Raw genomic sequence first — 21,192 nt, forward strand, 5'->3', positions numbered from 1 at the left:
TTCATTGGTGGGCTTGAAGGCCAGCGCAGCATCAGTGTCCCCGTTGTATCATATTGCAGGAACTGGGTGTAGGTCACTGCGACTTTTTCAAGTAGCTATTTGATTAGTGATGTGCCCGTTGCTCAACCATTTGCTCGATATATTAAATTCCGCTGCCCAGGAGAACCATGTTTCTTTGTAATATCCTGAGTTTTATGGTCCAGTTCTAAACTGTAATGGCATGATTTACTAATTGAAGTGTAATGTGCAGTACTTTTAATGAGCAGTAATTATCTACAATCGGATAAACTTAATGGTGCGTTCTGTGCTATTAACAATTGTAACTGAAATTTTTCACTGCAGTACCTCAAATCTTGTACATTTTAAACACAGAATTTTGTATGCAAGGGAGGGGTCATCACCCTTTCTCTTTGACTCTAATCGGAGGTGTGTAGCCAGGAATTCTCAACTGGTTGTTCAAAGCTGTAGCAAAAAAAAATACTTGAAAGAACTGCGTATCAGAAACACAGGTAACATGTAAAGACTTATTGGGTTTTTTCGGGGAGGAGGGCTCTCCCACAAGAATATTTTCAGGAACTTTTCGAAGAACAATGCATTTCAAAGCACATTACATCAGTGACAAAACTCAAAACTAGATAATAATTAAAGGTCATTTTACAGAGAGGTTTGGGTTTCTCACCTAAGAACATTTTAGGAGTCCTTGAATGAAATGGGGATTTTAACATATTTAGTTAGGTATGTAGATTAAAATTGGGCCGGAATTAAAGATTGTTTTGCAGAGGTATTGGGGATTCTCTCCCAATGAACTCTTAAGACAGGTTGAGGCATGGTGTATTCAAAAAGAACATTGACTAAGTACTAGCAGTTAAAACTAAATAGTATGGCCTGGGGATCTCCTATGAGAATATTTGGGTAACTTTTGTGGTAATCTGACATTTATAATCATAACGATAAAGTAATATAGCTAAAAACTAGGTGGCAAACAAACCATATTACAGGGGGTTTGCAGATCATGTGTTTATTTTCTTCTATGATGTAGTAGGGGGTGGCCAGGAATGGGAGTTCCCTCTAGCAGGTCTTACAATTCTCGGTACACATCGGTGCTAGCCATCCTTTCAGTTCATTATTATGTTGTATTTCCCCATTTCCAGAAATAGAGTGAATATTATTGTAGAGGGAAGCATTCAGTGACCATACTTTACAAATCTAGTTAAAGTTCATACCACTTTAAATTGCTAACATGTCATAATGGTTTTATGTTTAAAGGTAAAGTCACTTTGTGGTCACAGAAATGTTTGTTTAGTTCTTTAAATATCCAATTCCACTCACTGTTCAACTCACCCTACTCACTGAAGTGGTCTTTATTTCCAGAAGGGGTAGATTCAGCAGAACGATTTATTTCACATACATGAAATATTTTGTTTGCTATTTCAGTGAGTAAGTGATTAAATGAATGAATTGTTTTTTTATGCCGAGTAAGAATTATCAAATTCTTCGAAAACGCGGCTACACTGTTAGGGCTATCAGTTAGCTGAATATTACAAGAACACTACTTTTCCATTTCACATCTTAAAACAATCATTTGAGGAAGGAAAGCTCAGGGCCTATGTGATATTGATTCCTCGGGTAAACATGTACGCTGCATCACCATCAGAGGTAACATTTTAATAGTAATTACTGAAGCGAAGTTCTACACATACTCCTCTGTGCAGAGCTCTACAGTGCCATGTCTTCATGGTTTGATGACTTGATTCCAGTTTGGGTTTTATTTGCTGGGCTTAAAGGAAGTTTAAATAATTGTCAAATTTTTGTATGATATTGTTGTTTTATAAGGCTGTAAATATAGCTTTCACTGTTACTCAGGAATTGGTACTCGTATTAATTCTTAGCAGGATGAAGATATTGGCTACCCCGCCTAGCATTTTAATCTGTGATCAGCAGAAACCTCGGCCAGTGGCGTTGTCAACCTCCCGTGTTCGCAGCTTAAGCGGGGGTGCTGCTGACTCTAATAATTATTCATGAGTCTGTTCTCTCTGCAGAAGAAACCCTCTTAAAAACAAAGTAAGGGAAAACCATAATAGAGGTTATGGATGCGATGCAAAGCAATAATGGAAAAGGAAGCCCAGAAGAAGAAATGATGAGAAAAAGAAAGTAAAGAGTGAGAGAGAGAGGAAGGAAGAGTGAAACGAATAATATTTAAAAAGAAGAAAGAAACTGACAAAGAAGGAAAGGTCAAAAGGATAAAAGGATTGATTTAAAGGAGAAAGGACTGAGGGACGGAAGAGTTAAATAACGTTTGTGTGGGTGAAAGAAATAATGGCTGGAATGATGAAAGGCTGGTTGAATAGAAATCTGATGATGGATGAATTGATAAAAGGAGGGTGAATTGATAGATGGATGAAAATGAATGGCTGTATGGATGGGAAAAGGCTGGAAGAATGGCTGGAAGTGTGGGTGGAAGAGTAAAAGGATAGATGGTAGATGGAAGAGTAATGATGAAAAGGTGGATAGAACGAATGGCAAAGGAGAGATGGATTGAATGGTGAAAGGATGGCTGGATGGTGCTAGAAAAGACTGATGGATGGATGCATGAAACGCTTAAAGAATGGGGAGATAGATGGATAGAAGGTGGGAAGAAGGGATGCCATCTAAGGTTGGTACGGCTTACGAGCTTTGCTCACAAAATGGCACTCAAGGTAAGGATCACAGTGGGGGGTGTTTTAATTTCTCCCGTTGCCACAAACCTATCTGAGCATTGAGCACTTGATTCAAAGAGATGTTTAACAAACTAACAACAAGGCAATCACAAGCAAAAACCCTGATAACTGTGGTTATAGCTGAAGAGACAGTGAACTTCACACCAATCCAAGTAAAGCAGTCCACCATGTTTCTGTTTACAATGGTTTATGGCCGATGAGTCGGCTCCTGTCAGTGTGGATATCACTAAAGCAATAAAAAGAGGCATGGCGGCCTAGCAATATTTAAAGTAAGCATGACAGGCAAGACTGGCGTTTCCTCTTGTGGAGAATAACTCAACAGACAGATACTAGGAAGGCACAGGATGGTAGCGGAATGCACGGTACCAGTCTTTCGTTTTCACTTGTAAGGTGACAGAACGTTCAGCTCCTTAAACCAAAACAATATTGCCCACCTGTATTCCTTTATAGCTCTCTCAGCGACATTTTGTCCAACAAACTTGGAGACAAGTACTGAAAAAAATCTGGCTGTTTTTCTCTCTACTCTATCTGGCCAACCCTTCCAGATGTAACATATTGCCTCTATAACATGTGGTCTTCTCGCTCTTAGCGGTTCCTGTACCCAAAGAACCAAACCATCAGTGTGTAGTTGGTACACTTGTGAAAAAACGGTACCATCTGAAGACAACTTGTCTTCTTGCATGCTGATGGGTACTTACCTATCATTGAAATGATTTTGTGGGTCTACTGAAAGCAATGGCGGCTCTCCACATTTGGAACAGATGCAGCACAGAGATTGGGAGTTCACAGCGGGCAGTGTGCGCACATCCAAAACCTTTTCAAAGAGGTGAGAGGTTCAGTACAGAATTACAGTCACTCAGTTTGCAGAATGTAGTATAAACCCAGTGTCATGTGCGAGGCTGCTATAGAGAGGGAGTAGGACTTCCTCCCACAACGAGTGCTATGGTCCAACAGAACAGACACACTACTTAGCAGGCAAACGTTCAAGAATGATCCGACCACCACCATCATCATTGCCATCACGGGTGAGAAGTAACTGCACCATGTTCCCTGAAACTGTGTATTTTCTGCGAGTGCTAAAGGTTTCTACTAGTGCACACTGTTGGATTTGTTCTGATGGAAATGGAAGATTGCAGTTTTTGCCTTCTGTGGGAGAAGGAAGCTTCATTTAGTGTTGTCATGCTCAGGCTAAATTTTTAAAAGAATGAATGCCGGCGTCCAAAACTCTACTCAGAAGCACGTGGCCAGTGCTATTAAATGTGCCAAATGCGAAGGCTGCTGGTCTTGAATTTACCAAAGGCACCTTTAATCCACTTCCATGCCCCTTTATCTCACTCTTGTCAGTAATTGTATTCTCCCTTTCTGACGTGTTTGTCTCCTTTCCTCTTCTTTCCCATTATGTGTGTTTCTCTCTCATGCTCTCGGCCAATGTCTAATGAAGAATAATAAGTGCCGGTCCCAAAAGAGTAAAAATAAGCCCTGTTTTTTGAGAAAGTATAGGGTGCACTGTTGCTGCCCAATTTATCCCTGCTCTATGATGGAAAAAGCTTATGCTGATGGTACTCTAGCTATAATTGTTCTCTGAAGGGGGAAGCTTGCACTATTTCTGTCCAAGGTGTAGCTGTTTCATGAGAAGAGATGTTTCCATTGCAGTTGTCCATCCTATATAAAACAAAGAATATTTTTAATGTACTTGCATAACATGCCTAGCTCAATCCGAAGCTTTTGTTGGACCTGACCCAGAGACTCTGGTTTAAAACACAGCTTCCCAACTTGACCAAACTGTGCCACCCTGGACAGTTACTTTTGTTCCCTCTGCCTCTTTCTCCTTGATCATCGTATTTGGGAGCACCTTGAAATAATTCATTTCAGGTTGCACACTGTACAACAATCTCTTTTGTGGGTGGTTTAATAGGGCACATTGTTGCTCCATCTATAAAAATAAAGGTTTACATAGGAGAAAGAAGACAAGTGACTTGAGACAGTAATACAATTGTCACCGCAGAAGGGTGTGGGTCACTTATTCTAATAAAGGCAACTTCGAGAAGTGAAATAAACTAAGGTCCTAAAGTGAAACAGTCCAAAATACACTTTTTTATGTAAATGTTTATACCTCAGCTATAAATACAATGGCAGTGAGTGACACGTGCAGTAGGGCAGGAGGTCCAGGCTGAGCTAATAGCTATTTACCTCAGCCACCACAGCACTGATTTTCCAGACAGGATGCAGCGCAGGCGGGGCAGTGGAGAATTATGGAATCCAGCCATCACCACCTTACTACCACTGCCCTATTACCCCACATGGTTCATGATCTCGAGGCATTTGCACTCTCACCTGCCACACCAGTGAGCTGTGAGTGTGGCTTGGCAGGGCCGGCCCTAGGCATGTGCAAAGTGTGCACCTGCACAGGGCCGCCAAACCCCAGGGGCCGCCACGACGACGAGGATCGGATCGGAAGGATCTGATAATCGTGGCAGTGGCGGCCCCCTGGCAGGATTTGGCGGGCTCCGACCCCGGCTAGCAATGGCAGCGTTGTTCAGTTGTTGTTACAGTTTCAGTTTGCCCAGCGACGGGGTCCCAGGGCCGTCAATCTTAGCCCTACCAATGACGTGACGGCCCTGGGACAGCCCCCGCGGCGCGCGCTATGCGGAACTGCACACCTGCTGCCTCTCTGACGCTCTGTAAGATAACTTTGGTGGTGAATACACTTGCTGGCGGCTGGCGACTGGCGAGATCTGTGTGCAGTCTAGTTACAGGCCGGCCTCAGTCACTCATACAAAGTATAAAGAGACATTGTTAAATGTGATGTCCCAGCTGCAAAGTGAAGCATGCACCATGCAGGTCACAGATTTGTATTTTACGTAGGAAGCTCAGCGAGTTACTGCTTTCATCATTGCAGACATTCTTTAGTGAGATAGGTCTCAGGTTAAATACCAGCTTGTAATATACCTGCTTAATGAATTATGAACCATCTTTAAGGAATTGCATGGATGGTAACTGCAAGGTATAAGTTTAGAAACAGTGCTTTTTGCTCAGTATTTCATTATTCAAATTTTTCCCAAAAGTGTTCCTTTAGTAATAAAGAAGCATTAGTAGTAATAGCCTTTATACACTGTTATTAGTTTAATTGCTCATGTAGGGTTGTGGGGGTCCGGTGCCCCTGTCATGGCCCTGGCACTGCAGCTGTCTGTGCGCCCAGTCCCTCATGTCGTGTGTCACAATGCCCTCCTCCTCCTAAATTGTATCGTTCTGAGACAAATTCGGAAGGGTAGGAGCAGCCGCAGGTACTGGTCAATCATCTAACGACTTTTCTGGACGTATTATTAAAACACCTTCCTGAGCTCCGCCCCGTCCGGACCCCCTCTTCCGGGGCCCCCACCTACGCTCCCTGCACAGGGCCACCATGAGCCTAGAGCCGGCCCTGGGCTTGGCAGCATGAGCATGTCCAGTTTCATAGTGCAGGCTAAGGTTAGTGAATTGCCAAGTGAAACATGCTGCTAGCCCTGCAAAAGGAATGTTGTGAGGCCTGTTCAAGGAGTGGGGCCTGAGACAATTTGCCATAACTCCACCCCTCACCCCGTCTGAGACTGGTGAACAAGCCCTATGAAGCAGAAACTGTTTCACAGTATTTGATGTGAGCAGTCTATATTTCTGGGGAAGACGCAATATCCCATAGGCGAATAGTCAAGCACTAAAATAAGCTGATGGAAAAGAAAATGGGAGTCAGTTGCTGGGCTCTCTTGTTTTTAATTGTGTAGTAGGGAGACACTAGTACATTTTTTTACCTCACCTGCACACAACTCTTATATGCATGAGTTTAGCAAAGGGAGAACATAAATATGGACATAAATTACATAATCTCACCCAAACTAGGAAACCCAAAACTAAGAGACTGTACAACCAGTGAGGGATAGTATTCTAAGATGCCTCCTGGAACACTGACGAAGACAGGTGAGGGTTCATCATCCTACATGAGTAAATGAATGTATGGCAATTCCATAGGAGTTTTGAGTTTTGTACTTGTATGTTTAAATCGGTTTACGAAGAAAGTACAACAGTCCTTACCTCATCTCACTCCCTCGTTAGTGTGTTAGCTAATTGAGTTGTGCTTGTCCTGCATACGTGAGAGAACTATGTAATGTTCTTTCTGTAATTTCCAAGTTTACTTATTCTTAGGGAAGGCTGCGCTGCTGTCCAGGCTTTACCTTTAGTGTTTTGTGTCGCTTGGGATAAAATCACTGCACGTAAGAAAAATGTATCCACATTGCAATTGCTTCCTTTAATGCACGGTGTGTGCATGAAAGAGTGAACATAAAATATGTAAACAGAGTTTACTATTGATTTTAGGCATGAAACAAGCAGTTTTTGAAATGGAGTAGGTGACTTTTCAAAATTCGAAAACGTTGCTTAAAAGTGGCTCCATGTCATGTAGCTCCACCCAATTCAGACATTTTAGCCACCAGCACTTTGCATGTTGGGTTTTTGAGCCCATAATTAAACTGTTAAAATCAAAACCAGAATACCCACTCCGGACCATGCTATGGGCCGGAAAGAAAACACACAAAAGTAGTTGAGGGTGTCCTGTGTAGTAGTGCCAAAGCTCAGAGTTGTGAAATGCAAATTAAAATTTAGTTCCTGACTTTTTTCTTGTGAGCAAACAGGAGTTAAACAGCCCAGTGGGTGAGAGGGCAGAAATAGTCTTTCAGATTCTAATCAGAGCATCTCACTGCTGATGAGTTAACATTAGCGCTCCTTGGCAAACTGGAAAGGATATTGTTTACCCAAAAAATGCGAACAGCAGCAGTTTAACGTGTCTTGGAGACACAGAGAAAGGAAAAATAACGCCCTGTCGCCCTCTTCCTTAGCACTTCCTGCTGGGCCTAGTTGTTGATGCGCTCTGGGTTGATCAAGTGCAACACATGCTGCAGGTGGTACCCGCGAGGGGGCGCCAGTGACTTAAAGGTATGGCTCCCTGAAAACAGAGGGTGAGTACAGAAATACATAACAGGCAATAGAGACAGGGTCTAATTAACTTACAATCTAATACCAAGCTCCGTGGCAAAAGTCGAACTTAAGGCTTATTTTGGCTAAGTCGTAAAATATGTGCAAGAACGGTGAATTTCAAAAGCTCGCCTGGCCAGGTTCTTTTATTTAAATTGGGCATTTCCCGCAACCCGTTTTATAGAGTTCTAGGTTTGCCCACAGCCACTACTTTGACATTAAAAAAAGGCATCTCTCCGGGATGGAAAAAGCCCTAGGCACAGCAGCCTGCGCCTGAATGAAACCAACCTTTCAGCAACAACAAAATGAGAGATTCCCCTAACTATCTGTTTAAATAAAAATACATTTTAATGATATTTCCATCTAGGGTGCTAAGGTCTGTGCAATACTATTGCGGCGGTCCTGTGGCCTTTGTGTACTATCGATTAGAGCTACTAAACCATGTGGCGACCTATTATTTACAACATACTTGGGCCCTCCTCACTGTACATTTCTCGAATGGCATACTGCAATATCTTAGTATCATGGTTATACTACAATGTAAGTTTATTTAGTACCTCCGTTTGAGTATGTACTGGCTCATCCTTCAAGGCTCATGGCCTTAGGTTCCTGTGTGGAAGGAACCTGTGTGAGTACAAGGTTCTTAGAATGTTGCGGTAGTTCGGCCAGTTGGACAGTTGCCTGTGAGCAGCCTGGGGTGACTCACTACTTTTCTTCATGAAGGAATACACTTCTATTTATAAATATCAAACTGCAGGGTATTTCTTCTAACGATACACACCCAACACCCACCCGAAGGCAAATAAATACTGGGTCAGTGATGATATTAAACACAATAATACTTCCTTATATGGGCGAGGAACTTACTGGTGAAAAATACAGTCAATCACCCTACATCCAGATGAATGGTTCTGCTGATTTGGCATTTAAAGATTTTTATGCCAAGTAAAATATTCAAAGGTGCCTGGTATAAAGTACATTATACCATCAGTTGTGTTTAAAATGTACGGTCTCAGAGTTACTGCAGTGAAAAAAGTGCACAGTCACGACTGTTAATGGCAGGGTATACAACTTTAAGTGTATCTGATGATTCGTACTTGATACTCTTTAAACGTACTGCACGATGCAGATCAACACATAATTCATGGTTAGGATAGTTCCATAACCTTCCGATATGAACCGACCCGTCCTGCCGCATTAGAGAATGTCCCCATCTGAATATGGGGATCCTACAGTAATTGGAATGCAACTATTGGATCAACAGTGAATATGTGTTAGATGAGCTTAATTATTCCTTGCTTATTAACACATCTATTGAGGCTTCCACAAATAAGTGCCCTTATTTGATTATAAGTGATTGCCTCTGATTAGTGGTGGAGTGGTGTGGCTCACTGGTTAGAGGCGGCAGACCCGGAAGCAGAGGACGGCCCGGGACCAGGGTTCAATTCCCGATACGGCAGGGTCGTGACCCAGGGTCAGTGGACTCGATAATTCTCACCTCGGTGCCTACTCTAACCAGGGATCACACTCGGCAACTCTGGGCATTAGCTTGCCTCATCTCCACAACGGCCCCCCACATACGCCGGGGATGCCTGGTTTCACCTTGGAGATACCCAGTAGGGACCATCTCACAGGGAAAGCCAGGACGGGTTCCCCAGCGGTCTACAGCGCGGAGATACCCATGTGGGGTGATTCATGCGCTTTACAAGACACCATTACATTACATTACATTACATTACATTAGGAACAGTTGAGTTACAAAACCTTACAGAGCCTCCTGCAAGTTACTTCAAAGGGGCACCCACCACATCTCACACTCTTATATTGCCCCAGTTCCTGCCTTAATGCCTGCATGAGTCCTTATGGAGCCGAGCTATAACACAATTTACATAGACCCTCAGTCTCTGGATTTGGACTACATGGCTAGTTGTCATGTGCAACAGAAGTTACACTCACACTGAGCCTTAATGCACAGATTCACGCACCCTTATCCATCCCTCTTCTTAAACAGTCTGACCCTCTTTCATGGATGTGTGTGTAGCTCACCTTTCTTATTGCTCCTGCATTTGCCTATTGAACGCATGAATAATGGCAGATGTGGCCACATCAACTTGCATATAGACAGGATTTCTTTTTAAAGTTTTAAGTAGTTGTAGAGTGCTTGATTACCCGAGGGTGTCTTAGTTCTGATAGATACTCAACAAAATGGGTGCATGAAAGCTGTAAATTCTCATGTTTTGAGGAGTTTATTGAATCTAGATAGATTCGTCTGTCGACATACATTTAATGGAAGGGAGCTGCAAAGGGTTGCCATCTGAAAACCAAAGGATTTGCGAGATGATTTTTTCAGACTTTCCTTGTTTTAGGGTTCTGCAGGAAATGGACGGATGAACAGCAAAGGGTTCTGGAGTGATGACACCATCAGAGCAGATACTTGAGAAAAGCCACTCCATACCCGAAAAGAATAAAGCAAATACATAGACTTTTAAAAATATTAAGTTTGTCCACTGGAAGCGAGTGCCGTGATCTCATGTGCCCGGAGATATATGCAGGTCACAGTAATCCATGAAGTAGGTGAGCAACACAGTTCGCAATTAGTTGGAGTTTGTTAGGCGAATTGGCTGGAAAGCCTGTAAAACGAGAACTGGAATAATCCAAACGAGCTCCTGTTAGTGTGTGGACAATAGGAAAGTCTGTCGATTTGAGAATAGGCAACAGAATTTTCCTTAAAGTGTTCAAGTAATGAAAGCAGGTTGCAGATAATATATCAATGTGAGAAGAAAAAGAAAGATTCTTATACACAGATTTCTTACCAATTGAACTGGTGTCAGACACTGACCTAACAAGTCTGTGTAAAAGTCAGCAGTCCAACAGGAGGGAGACATGCTAAGAATCAGTAACTCAGTTTTCTGTGAGTTAACTTTTAAAAAATGTGTATTCATCTAATTCACAACTGCCGTTAATGATTGCAAAAAATGTTTCCTGAGCAGCGTTACTTTGACCTCCCAGTCCGATTTGAGTCTCATCCGCATAGTAAAGCCAATGAAATGACAAAGTTTGAAAAGTGTAGGGCTCCAAAAAGATCCCTGTGGCACTCCACAAGAGACTGTTTTGGTGATAGAACTGAGTGAGGGCATGAGTACTGCTTAGCCATTACCTTTCAGAAAGGAGCACAACCACTTTGCAAACCCTGACACTCTCCACCCTGTTTATCAGAACACAGTAGCTGTGTCCAAGATGGTGCAGAATTCGAGGGCTATGAGAGCTGCCACCCCTCTTTGCCACAAGATCATTCTCAACTTATTTTGGATAGCAATGAGGGCATTCGCCGTGCTGTAAAATGGACGTAAGGCAACTTGCCTGGTGCTGTATAAAAAATTGTTAGAGATAGTCTGAGAAAGTTGCTTGTTAGACACCTTACGACCGAATGGAAGAAGGAAAATGGGGTGATAGTTGCCTGGAATTGCAGGGTCCAGTGCTGGCTTTTTAATAGTGGATATTTCCATTCTTCCAGCAGCTTACTGGGCCTATTGGATGAATGTATTAGCTGGCATAGACGAGCACAAATAATTGGTGCCACCATAAGGAAATATGAACTAGGCAGGAGTTGTCTGGCGGTCCAGAATTAATGGTTTGCATAAGTTGCAAACCAGCCTCACGGAAGATCAAAGATGCACCTTAGGATCAAAGTGTATGAACAATACGCCTGTGTCTTTGGTGGGTGTCAGTACGCACTTATGAGACACATCCGTACTACCACATGTATCTATGATTTACACAATGGATTCCTGACCTGTTCTCACACTTCAACCAGTACCAGATATTGTCTCAGTCTCTCCAAGCAGAACAATGTCAGCAAGGAGGGTGCAATATTTACGGGCAACATGAGTTTTCCTGTAGCATCTCACTCCAGCAAAAAGTACTGTGTTTGTAGCTTTCAGATGCAATATGGTGCTCTTTGCTGCTCCTTGAAGGTGGCATCTTCAGCAGGCTACCTTACCTGGTCTTATTGGCATGACAGCCATGAATATCAATGTCAACAAAAATGCAATAGTAAATATCTAAAAAGAGAAGGTGGAATGCTCTGTAGACACCAACACTGCTTTGAAATTGTACAATTATCCTAACGACTGAATACAGTCTTGTTTTCCCAATCTGATTGAAGTCACCCAACCTTTTACAGAAGGCAAGTATACTTGCAATTGGGTGTTGTATCTGGTAAAGCCTCTAAGTTAATGGACTTTTACATCCTTTTATTTATGGCCGTCTGGGAAATCTGGTTGGGTCCAAAATCTCGATATGGATGTGATGTAAAAATAGCATACTTCTCCAAAAGAAATTCTGCATAGGAATGGAGCCCACGGCAATTCAAGGGTGACCTGCTTCTTCCCAGAAACAGGTTCTGCCTTTTCTTATGCCCCCATTAAAATTAAACTGCTTCATTGCATTTAATTTAAAAAAAATGTATAAGTACATCTTAATAACAAAAAAAGACAAACTACCAGTCGAACTGCTAAGGATTATGCCAAATGCTCAATAAAAGAGTATGCACCAATCATTTTAGTATAACGTATATACATCATATTGCCTCACAAAAAATAAAATTATATGTGTAACAAATTATACATGTCGCAGAACTCACGGCAATCATACCATTCTACAGAGACTACATCTATTGTACTGTGCCAGATTATGTAGGATGGAACAGTTGTATTAGTGGGCTTAGCATACTGAGTTTCCACCATAAAAAAACAAGAAGAAAATAACTGAAGCATGCACAAACAGACACACATGGGCGCATGAACCCACATCCCAGCATTAAAGGTTTTTTAGATCGAGACTTGCGGCAGCGCGCACACGCTGCTCGCTCTGTGAGACTGCTGTAGTAGAGTATGGGAGAGAAGCCACGCCCACTTTCCTTCCGTATTTTTCATTGGCTTGTGTCATTGCCTTTCGTAAATGCTGCCTTCAGATTCGTTAATAGGTTTGTTAGCCCCTCCTTAGTATGGCCTTGTCTTCATTTCTACCCTCCCATGGCGACTGGCCCCTTTACTTCGGTTGTTACACGGGACCAGTTTTTTAGTCTGTAAGCACTATTTACTTTATTGGGCTTTTCTACTGCAGGCCGGACATGCACTGCTTCAGCTGAACCTGCTTGTGTGTTTTTTAAGCAGCACAGCCTCCACCGTTTCACCGGCACCTCCTTTCAATCACTTTAACCAGGCATTACCTCGTGTCTGTTTCAATCCCCCAAGTAAAATGGATTGAGAAATGATTAGCAAGTTAAGTCATGAGAATTCCAGGTAGCACATAATCCTTTGGTAATGGGCTGAAGCTTTCAACCACACATCTGTGTTACATGTCATCTGCACTAAAGCCACCTGACGGGTTGTTTTGAAAAGCCTGTTTTATTAAGACCAATGCCACTACCACAAATACCACCACCACCACCACCATTACCACCACCAATATCACTACCACTGCCAATACCACCACCACCAATACCACCACCGCCATCACCACCACCGCCATCACCACCAATACCACCACCACAACCAACAATACCACCAATACCACAACCACGAACAATACCACTACCAATACCACCACCACCAATACTACCACCACCAATACCACTACCAATACCACCACCCCCACCATCAGTGACAATACCACCACAAATACCACTACCAATACCACCACCACTACCAATACAACCAGCACCACCAATACCAGTACCAACACGAATACCACCACAAATACCACCACCACTACCAATACCACCAGCACCACCAATACCAACACGAATACCACGACCAATACCAATACTGCCACCACCATACCACCACAACCACCAATACCACCACCACCACCAATACCACCATGCCACCACCACCACCAATGCCACCACCCCCAATACCACCACCACCAATACCACCACTTCCAATACCACCACATCAGCGCCTCTCGCTCACTAGTAATAGCAGGGGCACTATACGAGGCCAGAGCTGCAACCAAGACCATCCCTCCCTCCATGCCTGCCATAAAGCACAGTCCGCCCTGCACCAGGAGGTGAAGCCAAGGCCCTACTACAGCTGGAGTGTTTTTATTAGGCCAAAGATAGCAATGACATTACGCAATGCCACACTGCACACTCAAATCACAGAGAGGGCAGAAAATAGCCTCCCCCCGCTCTTCCTCCTGAGCAGCAACAGTGTAATCACGGAGCAAAAGGTGTTGGTGTGCTTTGTTAGTGTTTATAGCTCAGATCATATGTAACTCTCACTTCATACTTTGGGTCTGTGTAATTAGAACACGTACACATCATCTTCACTGCACTATTTATCACTACTTTGAAGACGTTGCAGGCTGGTCTTTTTCTCTGATACTTACAATCTAACAAGCAGTCGAGAAGGCCCTTTATTGCAATACAATAGGTCTCGCATTAGCGAGAGTTTATTAGCTATTAGTATTGTAAATGGCAATGCCTTTTTATTTATGTTTTAAAACCCAAAACATAAATAAAAGGCTTGCGCTCCTCAGTTGCTGGACTCACAGATAATGCTTGGCTTCTTTCATGCCATTGATGCTTCTCGCCCTGAGCAAAGCCTCCTTAGCACTTAGGCCTCGATTACGAGTGCTCCAAAATAAACCCTCTATTTTTTCCACTCCCAGAATTACCTGTTATCAGGGGTCCTGGTGATTCCGGAGAGTGGAAAATAATGAGGATTAGAAATGTTCATGCATGTTTTTGGCTAGCAGCTTAAGTCTTCCTGTGAAACACGCCTTCTACTTCCCAGCTGCCGCTCATTTGCCTATCTCTTACCTTTTGATGTCTTTCTTCTCTTTTTTTAAATACCGCCAGTCACCTTTGCCTGTGTTGCCTCTCTCGCTTTTTCTCTTGATCTCTCTTCGTGCTGTCTTTTCCTCACCGTCTCTTTTGGATCTCTCTCTTTGTTACTCTCTCGTACACAAAATGCATACCTACCTTTTTCTCTGTGCTATCTTTAGACTGAGGACTGTCTCTAGGGCGATGTGCCTGGTGCAGCCTCACCTGGCACTGACGGGGGTGGGGGGTGTTTAGAAATAACACAGGTTTAAAAAGAACAAAGCACCCGCTGCAAAATTCCTTGTGTGTCCAGCAGTTTTCAGGCAACAATAAAATTGTCGAGGTAGCTTTGGTGATTAATGTTCCTGCTGGAGACAGATCGTAATTTTGTCTGGTGGCTGTTTTAGACTCATCATAAAGTAGGGCAGAGGGTTACTATGCCTGCTTCAAAGAATGTGTACTGTGCAGATCACATAACTGTATTTTAAGTGGATAGCTCAGTGGTGCTTTGCTTTTGTCACAAAGATCTTTGTTACTTGCAGTTCATAAATTACAATTCTAATATAGCACTGTGATTTATGGACTGTCATCAAAGAGCTGCATGGTATAGGCAGAGCCACAGGAATTATACAGCAAGGAAAGATCAAATTATGCAGCAGGATTTACTAAATTCTGCGAAAACAAAATGCTAATTATGCAGCAGAATACAACACATTTAGGCCTAGGTGTAGGTAATAGCAAATTACCGAATGGTAAATACCGAATTTTACCGATTCGGTATTCACTATTCGGTAATTGCTATGTAGGTAAAAAATTCAGTAAAAATACCGAATCGGTAAGATTCGGTAATTACCGAATCGGTAATTACCGAATCGGTATTTGCCATTGATTCCGATGGGCCTTGAAGCCCATAGGATTCAATAGAAAATACCGATTCGGTAATTACCGAATCGGTAAAATTACCGATTTTACAAGGGGGACAGGGTGTCACTTTGACACCCTGTTGCACCCCTGTTTCTGGCTTGTGTGCCATGTGACACACATACATGCCCTTGTGTGCAACATGGCACAGGTGTACGTGCATGTACACTGGAATTCGTTATTTACTATGGAATAGTATTCAATGGTAAATAATGATTCGGTACGGGCCTGTGGCACTGATTACAGTGCCACCTACATATTGATTTACAGAATCGGTAAATTTACCGATTCGGTATTTTACCGATTCTGTAAATTTACCGAATCGGTAAATATACCGATTCTGTAAATTAGGCCTACCTACATGCCAAATCCCAAATACCGGTCGGTAACAGCCGAAATCGGCCGTTACCGACCGGTAATTGGCGACCTACATCGGGCCCCTAGTGATGCTATCAGTTCATTATTTTGTTATGTTTAAACATGGTGCAAAGGTGCATCTGTTGGTGCTAGGCAGCCGAAACGGTGCCAGTACAGGGAAAAGGGTCAGGAATGAACCATATTGCATAAATACAGTGCATTCCTGGCCTTTCACTTTGTCAAAGGGCAGCCAACAAGATGACTTGCTGTGTTGCCCTATCCCAAATCACCGTAAATAAGGGCCTTTATAATTGTCACCAAAGAGTATGCATGTCACATTCAATAAGCCAATCTTGGAAACTCTGACATTGTATAATCTTTTCCATGGCCTGACAGAGGAATAGCAAGTCCCGCCACTTCCTACGACCACAGTGTTCTATAGATATATCTTTTGAAACTGCTTTCTCTGCCACTGGCTGTCAGCATTAAGAAAATGTGCCCAACAGTGAACGAAACTGCATTAAACCCAGGTTACATGCAGGACCGGACGGGACCAAAAGCAACCCTGAGAAAAATATTCACACCAGCCCTGCTTGCTTTCGATCCACTGACTTAATAAGAGTGTTCCTTCTGTTCCCTAATGCAAGCGATAGAATTGAGCTCATCACGCCAAAGTCAGTGTTAAAAGACGGCCGTACTGCAGCGAGCACGTCCCACCTATGAGCACTGGTGTTGCTACAGTAGCTGCACCAATGCTAGGTACACTTGCAGTTGTCTCGGTTCCTTATTCTGCCTGTATTTGACCTCTACTTCCTATCTTCATCCCTCATGCCACTCTTCCACCTTCACTGCCTTCTATTTACACCTTCCTCTGTCTTTTTCTTCATGTCCACTTCTCACATGTTCTTTTTATACTTTTTCCTTTTCTCACTTTTTCTTCTCCTTCACTCGATAAACCCTCATTCTCTCCTCTCTTTTAACTGCATCCTACCTTTCTTCTCTGACCAGCCTTCTTTTAATTTCCTGTAATCTCTCTAAGCCCTTTCTCCTTTTCACATCTATAGCTTGTTTTTCCTTCTCTCTCAGTCATCGACTTCATACAGTTGACATCCTAACTTCTGCCCCCTTTCTTAATCCTCCCTATCCTCTTATTCTTATCTCGTTTCTGTCTCATCCTTGCTTCCGTCCCTCTTCTCTCTCCTTTTCCTCACCCTAATATTTTGGCATTTTCATTTTTCTCTCTTTCCAGGCTGTCTTCCATTTCTCCCTTATCCTCTGCTTCACCATAGCGCATTGTTTTCTCTTTCTTTTTCTCTGTGCCCTCTCCATTTGTTCATTTTCCATCTCCCTCCACGCTGTTTTTCTTTCTCCACCATACCCCATCCTGTCTCTACCCCTTTTTTTTAATATAATTTTTAGTCTTGGCTATTTTCATTTCCTCTCCTTCCCCATCCCTATTTTTTTTTGCAAAAATGTGTAACCTCTACCTTGCCTACCTTCTTTCCTGGTTCGCCCTTTCTTCTCTACACCTCCCACCCCATAGAGCTCCTCCTTCATCGTCCAAGGAAGAGTAGACACAGATGCAGGGTAATGTGCTGTTGAAGAAATAATCACTGAACATGCCTGTTAAATTAAACTGTTGTTGTTGCAAGACAACCTGGGCCACCGCACATATCTGGGTCCTGTGCCACTGCACCGGCTGCACCACTCATAGCTACCCTACTCTTCTGATCCTTGCTCTCTTTCCTCCCTCTTCTTCCTCTCTCTCCTAAAGCACCCACTGTGCCTCCGGCAACTAATCTTGTGGAACAAAAGCAACAGCAGCGGCCCTCTTGCCTCCAAAAACCAGCCTCCAGTGGCTCTGCCCCCTGGGGAAATGCTGGAAGGAATAAATGGGCAGGTCAGCCAAGGTTCTAGTGATGTTATGGATAGGGTAACCACTGCTGGGAGCCACTGGGGAGTAGTCAGGAGAGTAACCAAACTTCAGTGAAATGTTTTTCGTTATCCTTTATCTACAGCCTGTTTCAAGTACTCATGCTTAACAAACCCTCCTTTCCTCTCAAATTTATTTTGCCACAGGACCGTTCATTAGCGTAGTGCTCTCAAAGTTGGAGAACATGCTGGACAATTCATTGCATGTGAACCTGTTGCTCATTGGAATCATTACGCAGCTGGCCTGTTACCCGCAGCCTTTAATCCGCTCCTTCCTGCTCAACACCAACATGGTCTTTCAGCCTAGCGTGCGGTCTTTGTACCAGGTACTCATGCATGCCTCATTTACGTCAGAACCTGCTGCTCTGCTTCCTTGTTTACGTACCTTTGTGTTTTATCTATACATTTTTGTTGCTTCCATATCCATTTCAGTAGAGCGCTTCAGGATGGGTCAGAAAATCAGTGGCTTCTTTATTGAGGGTGGCTAAGGTCCATATTTACTAACCACACACATTTTCTCATAGACACAGAATTGGAACAACCCTTTTGTACACCAGGCCCTAATTACTTGCAACATTCTCCTTTTAGACAATGAAAATGAATGGCCAATGTCGCAACTGAAATGCTGTACCTGTTTACATTTCTTTAAAAACAGTTAAGTGCAGTAATTATGCAAATGAGTAAGTATATGGGTGCCAAAGTAGATAACTTGGTACTGTTTGACGAAGTACTTTATTAAAAGAAAACATGAAATGTATTGGAGTGTGTACATGTTGATACATTTGGGGAGTTCATATTGTAGAACCTGTATCCTTGAAAGGGGTCAGTGGTTACTTGGAAAATGTTGGATCTAATTGCACACAAATCTGCTGACAATCCCTTTACTGCAGGTCACTTTCTTACTGTCATCACCCTCCTCCATTGCAGGAGTTTCAAAAATGTTCCACGTCTTCAGTCAGTCTCCCTGAACTTGGAGTCCTCAGTTGACCAGTGTGGTATCCTGCAGCTACTCCACCCCAACACCCCACAGCCAATAGTTCCATTTAGATATCTGAACACAATTACCCGTTTTTCATGACTCATACTGCATGATACACACACATCAATTGCCACATCTGGGCAAATTCTGAAGACTCTACTTATTAACTTCTCCAGAACCAATAACTCAGACACACCCCTCCATTTAAGGAAACCAAAACCTCAATAACCCCTATTCAATGCATCCAACCCAGGATTCAGTCTGATGCTGGCACCCATGAAAAAAACCTGCCCAAACTTTTATTTAAGGCGACCAAAACTCTATACAAAATACACATGAGATGCAACCACCAAGTCTGGGTTTTACCTACCAAAGCTAGCTACGCTATTCTTGTTGGTAAATCAGCAAAACAGGTGAACTGTTCAGAATCTCTTGAGAAGTCACAGAACCAGAATTTCGCTATAAGGCGCAAGGAGACAACTTTCAACACTGCAAAAAACGGTGGTGTTCCTTTATGCTATTGCAGCAACCAGAGACCACAGCCCAAGTAACCAGTAAAATCCTCCTATTAATGGGGTGGTCTGCATCTAGGTCATACAGGGTGTGGCCTCCAAGGCTAGCCTGTGTATAATGTTTTTTAACAGTCCCTTTTTACTGTTTTGATGCAAGCACTGTTGGTTACTAACACAGGTCTCTACCTTGACTAAGATATCAACCAATATGGAGAAGTGAGGCATACGATTTTGTGCATGTGAAGGGAAAAGTAGAACAACCACAGCACTTTGCACACACCAGCACAATTCTTATTGATGTACTAAATCCGAGAACTATGTGCATAATTGTCAAACAATGGTCAATATCTGCAAACAGAATGTAAACTTCCTGTGCTGTTGTAGAGTCACCGGTGTTTTTCAACAAAGCGAGCTTAAGAGGGGACTTCTGTTCTAAAACCAACCGTATTCACATGCTTAGTTAACTAACATATATGTAACTTAAATTCAGTCTACTGCCAATAATAGATAAACTGTGCTGGGCGCCAGCATCAAAAAGGTGCCTCTGCAGTATTTCCATTTTTTTAGTTCACCTAAGAGATCAAGCAGAAATATACTCCAGTTCTTCGATTTAAAATCCCCATGTATCTCACATTCAACTTTTGTAGGTGTCTCTTTTATTCTTGCACCTTTGTCTATTGGTTATGACATACAGCATAGGGACTAGTGTATTGTTTAACTACAGTTGGTTAACTCGCCTTGCTTATCACAGTGCCCCAAATAGGAAGGAGGGACATTGAAACTTTTCAACACTTTGTAGCTATTGCCAGGGATGTTAAAGAACATTTAAATGATTTCAAATTAAGGAAATAACCACCCATATCCATTTGTTGCTTTATCCCTTTTAGGTGCTGGCGTCTGTGAAGAATAAAATTGAGCAGTTTGCATCGGTGGAAAAGGACTTCCCTAGACTACTTCTGCAGGCCCAGCAGCACCTGCTGTCACGAGCAGATGTGTCCGAGGACACCATCGAACTGCTGACCAAAGGTAAAGATTACCAGCAGAGTATACATCGATCCAGCCATTAGCCAAGGATTCAAGGACGTGTAAACCACGCCGTCTAAGATAAGGCCTGAGGCTGCTAGGAGCTGCAAGGCAACAGCAGAGGTCGGTTACCAAAGGTACTAGGACTCTGAAAATAAATTACAAGAAAGGGCTCCCTGACCTTCAAAATATGCTTTTCTTGGAATATGATAGGACCAAAATATAAGTCTCCTTCTAAATATTGCCCATTTTATTTTGAATTTCTTCCACATGAGAAAACGGAGAATGTAAAAATACTTCCAGTGCTGTACTAAGATTTTCACAGGGTCTCGGCAGGAGTTAAACGGTTTTTCACGTATGTTTTATGTATAATGCGAATTTTCAGCTTGGCATAGCAGTGGTAACCATAGCAACTCTAAATCTAAAGGAGATGTGCGTCACTCACGGCTTTCCTCCTCTAGTTTTAATTATTATTATTATTTCTACCGTTGAACTCCTCTATCTACATTTTGTGGGTTTTTTTTCTATTCCACTTGGGAAATTCGAAATGACTACATTTGGTTAATAATTTCATTTTTTTGTTGCACGGCTGCTCTGCGCATGCTTGGCGCGTGCGGCGAGTTCTGTGTCTGCTGTGTCAGTTACAAACCATAGGCCTTCCGCTTTACCTCAGGCAATGAGAGTTTCTGCCCATTGCGATTTGACTGCCCCATGTGCAGCATTTTGGGATGCGTCGGGGTGTACTTGGAAGCAAAATCACTTAAAAAAAGATCCTGGCAGATGCGCGTGTGTAGGGAAACAAGCATTAGCTAAAAAGCAGGAGAAGCTAATGGAAATTGCTTGAAAAGCAGACAGAAATTGCTTGAAAAGCAGACAGAAATTGCTTGAAAAGCAGACAGAAAAAGATCCAATGTCCAATCC

The 21,192-nt window shown here is 42.8% G+C and overlaps 1 protein-coding gene across 3 annotated transcripts in view; it reads left to right on the plus strand.

Annotated features, from left to right (window-relative positions):
• Positions 1 to 21,192, plus strand: part of FHIP1A (FHF complex subunit HOOK interacting protein 1A) — a 512,772-nt gene that overhangs the window by 443,622 nt on the left and 47,958 nt on the right. For all 3 annotated transcript variants that reach the window (XM_078676922.1, XM_078676921.1, XM_078676920.1), the window contains 2 exons: positions 17,905 to 18,083; positions 20,136 to 20,274. In XM_078676922.1, coding sequence (XP_078533048.1) covers positions 17,905 to 18,083; positions 20,136 to 20,274 — 318 coding nt within the window. The remainder of the gene's footprint in view (positions 1 to 17,904; positions 18,084 to 20,135; positions 20,275 to 21,192) is intronic.

The sequence above is a fragment of the Lissotriton helveticus genome, chromosome 2_1, assembly GCF_964261635.1.
Source record: "Lissotriton helveticus chromosome 2_1, aLisHel1.1, whole genome shotgun sequence".
NCBI lineage: Eukaryota > Metazoa > Chordata > Amphibia > Caudata > Salamandridae > Lissotriton > Lissotriton helveticus.